General features: G+C 46.4%; 1 protein-coding gene across 3 annotated transcripts; it reads left to right on the forward strand.

The window, feature by feature from the left end:
* Positions 1-2,827: 2,827 nt before the first annotated feature.
* Positions 2,828-6,886, forward strand: LOC138202473 (E3 ubiquitin-protein ligase TRIM21-like). 3 transcript variants are annotated; one of them, XM_069156480.1, is made up of 3 exons: positions 2,828-3,002; positions 4,383-6,056; positions 6,160-6,886. In XM_069156480.1, exon 2 carries the CDS (start codon positions 4,385-4,387, stop codon positions 6,032-6,034), a length of 1,650 nt encoding a protein of 549 aa, XP_069012581.1. In that variant the 5' UTR covers positions 2,828-3,002; positions 4,383-4,384; the 3' UTR covers positions 6,035-6,056; positions 6,160-6,886. The 3 variants fall into 3 exon arrangements, with proteins under 3 accessions (XP_069012581.1, XP_069012582.1, XP_069012580.1); XM_069156481.1 differs by having other exon boundaries at positions 6,305-6,886; XM_069156479.1 differs by having other exon boundaries at positions 4,383-6,886.
* The last annotated feature ends 2,165 nt before the right edge of the window (positions 6,887-9,051 follow it).

A 9,051-nucleotide genomic window follows, 5' to 3' on the forward strand; every position in this document is an offset into this window, starting at 1 on the left:
CGGAAAAATCACAAATACCGCAGAAAGTGACGGTAATGGAAAAAGTAAAAATGCTTTTTATTTTTCTCCCTGGTGTCTCATGTCAGCGATGGAACCTAAGGATCGGACGTGGACTCAGTATGTTGGTCGTAAAAGCTTCATCAGGAGGGAGGCTTGTTGTGGAAAAGGTTTGAGGACACTGACTGTGATATTCTTGGGAACATCTTCTCGAATACGTTGACACCTGCCAGATGTTTAAGACTTAAAATCTGCCCCACCAGCCCAGAAAAGCTATACAAAAAAACAACAACATATTGCTAACAAGTCAACTCCTGAAGGGGATTACATCATCTCTAAAAGGGCCGTCTCTTTCAGACAGTCTAATCATGATGGTGGTGAAAACTCTCCCCGGCTCCTCCTGTAAATAATACAGATCTAACTACTGCAGATGTAGATAAACATGTAAGGACATATCTGAGGGCAGGTTACATCATAACATTCATTCAATTCAGCTCCTTGTAAGGAACGACCACAAAACCAAGAGGACATTTGGAGACATTAATGATTAAAGATGCCAAAAAAAAAAAAAAGACTTCTTTGCTGCTCTCAGTTTGGATAACTCCGCTGGCTGAAGTGATGATTAATAATACAGAATCCATCAAACGTGCAAAAGGTAGCGGTTTATTAACTGGTGAAAAATGTCTCCTGGAACTACTGAACTATTTGTGTGTGTGTGTGTGTGTGTGTGTGTGTGTGTGGGGGGGGGGGGGGGGGGGGGGGGGGGAGTCCAGGTAAAAGACAAAAAGAGACATAAAAAGCATGTATTCCCAAGTTCCGTCGCTTGACGAACATCAGCCCCTGAGTTGTGCTGTGACCACCGGTAGGTGTTCATCTGAGATTTCACCAGGAACCTGAAACTGGAGTTTTGAGTAAAATGTTTGGGGAACAGAGAAAAGGAAGTGAGGCAAACCCGGCAAAAAAAAAACAACAAAAAAAAGGGGGACTGGCAGAACACGACGATTGTGTTGTTGATTGTGTTGCGCCTGACGCGCCGGCGCGTCACACTTCAAGGGTCTCCGATGCTGATGTTTTTTTTTTTTTTTTTTAGTTTAACGCAAAAGTTGTACACATTGTGTACCGCGGCTCACAACAACGGGTGCAACTTCAAATGTCGTTTTTGAAGTGGTGTAGCTCAAAGTGGTTCCTCACAGAGGTCACGGGCCTCCTTCCTGATACGTGCACATCAGCTTCTCATTGCTCCTTGGACGCTCCGATCCTCAGTTCAACCCTGAGCCCGGCCCACAATACCCTTATCTTTGTGAGTGAATACAGAGCTGGAGAACGTCCATTTCATGTTCCTATAATGTGACGTATAAATCCGGGACACGCATGTCTGCCGTCTCCTCTAAACTCCTGCTGCCTGTGAGATTCTGTGTGTCCGATCACTACGTTTTATATCCTTCTCACAGTCCCGTGCTCGCCGTGTACTTTATGACCTGGCCGGTATTAAAGCTGCATCGGTGTGTTTGGTGTAAACTCACTTCTTATCTTATCATTTTCTATCACCTACCAACAGCTCTTCTTACTTTTGCTCCTGTATGTGTTATGTTATGTCATGGAAAACCCCTCAAAACACGACAGCAGTTTGGACTTGTGCATCTGTTGTCCCGTGTACGTTTGTGCCATTCTTGGTTTTATGATTTCTCTCGCCTTTTAAAAAGAGATCTTATGTCATGGAAATTCATAAATAAATGAAAAAACAAAGGCACCCTGTGAACATTGGAATAACTCCTTCACAAAAGGCTGAGGATGGGAACCTTCATAGTGTACGGCAGCTTCATAACAGAAAAGTAAAATAGTCCAAGTTTAAATATAATTGGGGAAAAAAAAAGATGTTTTTGTCAGCATTAGCCCGAATATCTCCCGGATTTCTTGTCTCGTTTGCACGAAGAAGTCGGCATGACACGGGCACTTGGTATTAATGTTGGCATTACTTTGATGGGAGCCAATATAACAGAGAAGCCTCGGTGTGTTTTGTATGAATTAAGGATGAGAAGGTGGCTGGATAGCCGAGCGCCGCGGTGTGGCTGCAGGTCTCCGGAGACAGGAACCAGGAGGAGGAGGAGGAGGCTTCGCCGGGCACCGCTGAGGCTTACTGAAATGTCAAAGCTCTAAATTTACAAAACAGATGAAGATGAAGGAAGCTGTGCTGCCTGCGCGGTGTCATCCTCACCCTGAAAGCAGCAGGAGGTCGTGGTGGATGTGGGTAAACGTCTAATGATGCTGTACAACTGTGGTACAGCCTTACTCACGGTGCAACAGCATTCACGTTCTGTTCAAAAGTACTCGTGACAAAAATGACAGTTAAAATATATGTGTGAATTAGTCACAAAAATATATCTTTTTTTATATTATTATTATTATTGTTTGATCTTTCAGTGACTTTTCAGTTAAAATGACTTTTCTGACCATCAGTGCAGTAACATATAAAACATTGTGGTTGTATTGAGTTAATTAAATAATTAATTCAAATCCAGTCAAACGTGATCTGCTCTAATAACTGACACATTTATTACCGAAAAAGATGCGATCAAGAATGAAAAGAACTTTAGTTACAACAGTTACTGTTACCAAGTGAAAAGGTTCCGTTATTACAGCCTGTATGTACAATATGTACTCATATACAATATACTGCACGTGAATATAAGTACTGCATAGAAACAAAAATGTGCATCGTGTTTTAACATTTAAAGAATTTTCCATGAAACAAACATGAAGTGCAACTTTGAACGTTATCCTCTGAAACTACAGCGATGAGGGAGGAAGTGATTACTTCCAGGTTGAGATCGTTGCTTTGTGCTTATTTTTATGGTTCAACGTCATATGACTAAAACAGAAAGCGAAAGTAACTCGGAGAGTCAGTCGACCTCCACAGCGGAGGCAGATATTTACTCTCTTACTAAAATATGAAACTTGTTTGAACAATAAACTCGACTCCACAAGGGAATCTGTGACGGGCACGGGTAAGTGAAGATAATTCAAAAAGGAATAAACCGTTTAAAACAGCCTCTACGTGTCGATACTGTCTGTAAATAGAAGTACTGGATGGAAACTTTGGGCCACGTGCACCAATATTTTCTTTGCCATTTTTCTTGAATTTGTTCTGAAAAGATTCAGATCCGTGTTGTTAGACTCCGGATTTGTTCGCACCCGTGCGTGTTTCTGTATTTATGAACGTCGCAAGTTGAAATCGTGCCAGTTGTGCTGAAAGGGTTTTGATCTCAGATGGTGCTGGACACCCAAACACCGACAGACGGACTCGACACCGGTTACAACCCCACAATTTAAAAAGTTCAAATACACCGAAACCTCTTTGTTTCCTTCTTGATGTGAATTGCAATATTTCAAGAATCACTGTAAAAGTCAAATTAATTGTAATTTACTAACAAGCAATTCACTGCTGTCAAACCTGGACATCAAAGCTGTTGTCCGGTAGTAGTGATTATTCAAAACCGTGATGCTTTGTAAAGCAATGGAAATAATTATTCCAATTAGGAATCCTAAAAATATCATTGCAGATTAAATGCTATAATGTTATACAAGTTTAAAGTTTAGGAAAAACTACGTCAGAGGATTTTATAAAGAAATGTCTTCTTAAGAACAGTTGGTGAATGAGGATTATTGTTTGGGAAGCTGTGTATTAGATATTAGATAAAAACGTACATTGTGCTTTACAATAAAATCATTTTATAAGCGAGGAACTGACTACTTCCTGGTGCAGATAGCATTCCTGTGTGTCTGTTTATAAAAGCCCTCTTTATCTTTTTTATTTGATTATTTTATTCCCACAACAATCTGAGCAGAGATCAATGTCCAGAGTGAGAATGGAAGTTACATAAAGATAAAGTCATACCGTCCCGCTGTCCTGCCGTAATAATCATGTGCACATCAGGAGGTGGAAGTCAAATATGAACAGTTTACCTGCAATAAGAGGCAAAGTTCAGAGTAAGAGTGTTTCAACATCGCGTGACTGACGGGGAAACAGAAAGTAACTCAGTCAGCAGAACGGCAGCTGAGGAGGTTATTTAGTCTCCAACGAAATAATCCTGGTTCAACAAAGACCTCGACTACGCGATCAAATCTTTGACAAGTAAAGATAACTCAAGATGAAGCGTTTAAACAACCAACATGAACATATTAAACTCTCTCCAGATGGGAAATTCCCCTTTTAACATTTTTGCTCTTCGTTACTGATTTCAAAGGTTTCGGAGGAATTAAACTTCGCGACGTTTCCTTTTATCCACCGATTTCAGTGTCGATATATTTCATCGAAAGGTTGATCGTTTGCTTTATTCAAGCGTTGTTTTCTCCCACTTCCCCTCTTGCTCTCCGTTCGGTTCCAGACATGGCGACCGCCGGCAGCCTCCTCTGTGAAGATCAGTTCCTGTGCTCCATCTGCCTGGAGGTGTTCACCGACCCGGTCACCATACCGTGCGGACACAACTTCTGCAAGACGTGCATCACCGACGCCTGGAAGGTCGACGTGCCGCACCGCTGCCCGTTGTGTAAGGGAGAGTTTTACACGCGACCGCAGCTGCACGTCAACACCTTCGTCTCGGAGATGGCGGCGAAGTTCAAAGAAATGAGCGAAGGAAGCGTGAAAGAGGAGGTCAGACCACCGGAGCGACCGCGCGGCGAAGCCCGAGTGGTCTCGTGCGACGTCTGCACCGAGACCAAAGCCGAAGCCGCCAAGTCCTGCCTGGTGTGTCTGACCTCCTACTGCGAGGCTCACCTGGAGCCTCATCGCAGACTCGCCGGCCTGAAGAGGCACAAGCTGATCGAGCCCGCGGCCAACCTGGAGGTCAGGGTGTGCGAGAAGCACGACCGGCCGCTGGAGCACTTCTGCCAGACCGACCGGGCGTGCGTGTGTCAGTTCTGCACGGAGACGGATCACAAGGAGCATCGGGTCGTCCCGCTGAGGGAAGAGTACGACGGGAGGAAGGCCGAGCTGGGGACGGAGGAAGGTCGAGTCCGGCGGATGATCGCGGCGAGACGAGCGAAGACGGAGGAGCTCAAACTCTCGGTGAAGCGCAGCAAAGACGACGCCGACAGAGAGACGGCGGCCGGCGTCGAGGTCTTCACGGCTCTGGTCCGGTCGGCGGAGAGAAGTCTGGTTCAGCTCCTGCTCGCCGTCGAAGAGAAGCAGAGAGCGACGGAGAAGCAGGCGGAGGCCTTCATCGAGGAGCTGGAGGAGGAAATCTCTGCGCTGCTGAAGACGAGGTCGGAGTTGGAGCAGCTCTTGCGCATCGAAGACCACCTGGACCTCCTCCAGAGGTCCCCGTCTCGGACTCCGGCTCCACCCGCCAAAGACTGGACGCAGGTCCGAGTCCCGGCGTCGTACGAGGAGACCGTGAGGAGAACGATGACTCGGCTGCAGGAGGCGCTCACCGAAGACGTGAAGAAACTGTGCGCTGACGTGGATCTGAAGAGAGCCCAGCAGTACGCGGTGGAAGTGACTCTCCATCCGGAAACGGCGCATCCTAAACTCGTCCTGTCCGACGACGGGAAGCAGGTGTCTTTTTGTAAGAAGGGACAGAATCTGTCAGAGAACCCCGAGAGGTATTCTTACTATCCAAACGTGTTGGGGAAGCAGAGCTTCTCCTCAGGGAAATCTTACTTTGCGGTTAGTGTTCACGGGAAAACTGCGTGGGATTTAGGAGTGGCCAGAGAGTCGGTGAAGAGGAAGGGAAAGAACCCGCTGTGTCCCCGGAACGGCTACTGGACGGTGTGGCTGAGAAACGGAAAGGACTACGACGCCAACACCAGCCCGCCGGTCCGTCTCTCTCTGAAGTGCAAGCCTCAGAAGATCGGGGTGTTCGTGGACTACGACGAGGGCGTGGTCTCGTTCTACGACGCGGACGGCGCGAGTCTCATCTACTCTTTCACCGGCTGTAACTTCACTGAGAAGCTCCTCCCCTTCTTCAGTCCCTGTCACGAAGACGGAGGCAGAAACTCTGCTCCTATGATCATCTGTCCTGTTCGTCACGACCCGTAGACCGATCGGCACGTTTTTCAGGGTACGTGTTTAAAGTCTAAAGAGTTCAATTTCAATGCTTCAAGAACGCTTGTTCTTTGGATACCTTTATTCCTTCATTTGCATATTTCCTTTTCTCCTTCCAGTTCCACTGAACTTATCAACAACTTGTTTTTCCTGATGTCCTTCCTCCCTTATTTCAACAACTTGGACTTTCTTTTGATTTCATCTTGTCCTCCTTTCTTTCCCTCCCTCATCCTACTGACTTCTTTCCTTCCTTCGTTATTCCAGCCCTCCTCCTCTCTGTCCTCTCCTCCTCCTCTCTGTCCTCTCCTCCTCCTCTCTGTCCTCTCCTCCTCTTCCTCTCTGTCCTCTCCTCCTCCTCCTCCTCCTCCTCCTCTCATGGACGAACTGCCAGCGTGTCGTTGCCGAGCACCCGAGCGGAGTAAGAAAGGTGCAGAGAGGATTGATATCAGATGTTTTGTTGTTATCTGAGAGGGACAGGAAGGACTGTTCTGCTCTCTCAACCCTCGTCCACGTCCTTGACGAGGGAACGACAGCCGGGACATCGAACAACTGTACAGATAAACCAGGGAAGGACGAGCTGGACGTCTCTTAAAGACTTCTGAGGAGGACGTTTTAATCAAATCCAAAGACACTGGTCAATTATCATCACTGCTTTCCAGAAATTGTAAAGTATCTTGGGTAAATATAATGTAAACCGATTATAATATGATTTTCTTTAGATTTAATCCTCTTTAATCCCTTTTTAAAGATGTGTCTGTGCACTTGTGATGGACACTGTATCCTTATAATAAACTAATAATAGTTTACAACCTAAAACACAAGTATAAAGGTTTTATTAAAATGATAATGTTATGTTGCCGTCTCTTCTTATTTCCTGTTTACATCTCCACTCAAACCATCAAATTAATCAACAGGGACAAGAACAACAAAAACCAGCGTGGAAGCAACCGATTTGTCCGTTATGTTTTTCCTCTTCTTTCATTTGAACCATGTTTTATGTTCTTTGTGCCAAAACGTGACCAAAAAACAAAAAAACAAAACCTGATTCCAAAATAAAAGGTTGAGAAATTATTCAGAGGACGTCAAACTAAACATTTCCTGATAAATCCCTGTGACAGTTTGATCCCTTGATGTTGCTGCAACACAGTCACAGCTGTTAACCTCTGGATGCTGGGAGAGCCGGGGATTATGGGTGTTGCTCAAGGGCAACTTAAATGGCCGCTGATGAGACGATCGCCGGAGGTGAAGCGGCAGCAGCAGCAGCGCAGCCTCGATCCTCCTCAACCTCCCGACAACCCGCCAGATTAGTGGAGAAAGTAGTGACCCAGATGTGAGGGGTCACAGCTGGATGGGAATGCGTGCGGCTCGGGAAATAACACCGAGAGGCCAGTCAGTTAAAACAGACTGGTTTGGAGCTGGGTGGAGGCTCTGCTGCCCCCTCTGGTGGTGCTCGACTCCTTTTAACACCTTTCAAACCTCAAAGGATCCGTTTTATCACTCCATATGCCGACATCATCATGTTTATATCAGCTGATTGAAATATGTTAGAAGACATGGGACTAATGAGCTCCACAGAAACACCTTCTGGTACTTTACACAACAATCTGGACGTGTTCATTTGACCTTTAATCTAATTATTATTCACTACACGCCAGTTTCCTTTTGCCTCAAGTCTATGACCTGTTCACCACGACTGCAGCTCCACACACCGGTATGAATGTCCATCTATATGGCAGGCAGACAGACAGGCAGACAGACAGGCAGACAGACAGGCAGACAAACAGGCAGACAGACAGACAGGCAGGCAGACAGACAGACAAACAGGCAGACAGACAAATAGGCAGGCAGGCAGACAGACAGACAAACAGACAGGCAGACAGACAGGCAGGCAGACAGACAGATAGGCAGACAGACAGATAGGCAGACAGACAGACAGGCAGACAAACAGACAGGCAGACAAACAGACAGATAGGCAGACAGACAGGCAGGCAGACAGACAGACAGATAGGCAGGCAGGCAAACAGACAGGCAGACAGACAGACAGATAGGCAGGCAGGCAGGCAAACAGACAGGCAGGTACAGGCAGACAGACAGGCAGACAAACAGGCAGGCAGGCAGGCAGACAGACAGACAGGCAGACAAACAGACAGGCAGACAGACAGACAGGCAGACAGACAGGCAGGCAGGCAGGCACAGGCAGACAGACAGACAGACAGGCAGACAAACAGACAGGCAGACAGACAGACAGGCAGACAGACAGGCAGGCAGGCACAGGCAGACAGGCAGACAGACAGGCAGACAAACAGACAGACAGACAGGCAGACAGGCAGACAAACAGACAGGCAGACAAACAGACAGGCAGACAGACAGGCAGACAAACAGACAGGCAGACAAACAGACAGGCAGACAGGCAGACGACCATTCACAGTTTAGAATCACCAACCTCCACAGCTTGCGTGTCCTCGAGCCAACATGTAAAAATACAAAGACCAATAATAAAAACATTGAATCCTGAAGTGACTCTTTAAGGCTTTTCTCACTGGAAATGGACGGCTTTGTTTTTCCCGTTGCTCAGCTTGAGCATGAGCTCATCACAGAGGAGTGAAATATGGTTTGTCATGACCGAGAAAACAATCCAAAAAAAACCTAAAACTAGATCTGATTTCAATCTGAACCATTTCTATCCGTCCTTCATTCAGTGATTTCCCTCCATGGTTTCAGGGCCGTTTCAATCCTTTATCTTCTGCACAGTCTTCCCTTCATTTATATTTCACTATTTACTTTTCGGATGTTATTTAGATTAGCAACCCGGAGTCGAGGCCTGCGTTAGGACTTCGGTTTGTTGATGCGCTCTTCCTTTAACCACCCACACGTTTAATTCATCTGCACGACGCTGCGTTCGTGTGTCGACGCGGATTTCATCAGCCGAAGGAAGCATTGAACCTGGAACAGACGCTGGTATGAAGACGTGAACGTCCCTTCGTGTGACATCAGTGAACAGACAGAAGACG

The sequence above is a fragment of the Embiotoca jacksoni genome, unplaced genomic scaffold, assembly GCF_022577435.1.
Source record: "Embiotoca jacksoni isolate LCO1_2020_lvr unplaced genomic scaffold, fEmbJac1.0.p SCAF_21, whole genome shotgun sequence".
Lineage (NCBI taxonomy): Eukaryota > Metazoa > Chordata > Actinopteri > Embiotocidae > Embiotoca > Embiotoca jacksoni.

Bases quoted from the DNA above. Each gene is read 5' to 3' on its own strand.
- LOC138202473 (XM_069156479.1), top strand. From the start codon at position 4,385: ATGGCGACCGCCGGCAGCCTCCTCTGTGAAGATCAGTTCCTGTGCTCC.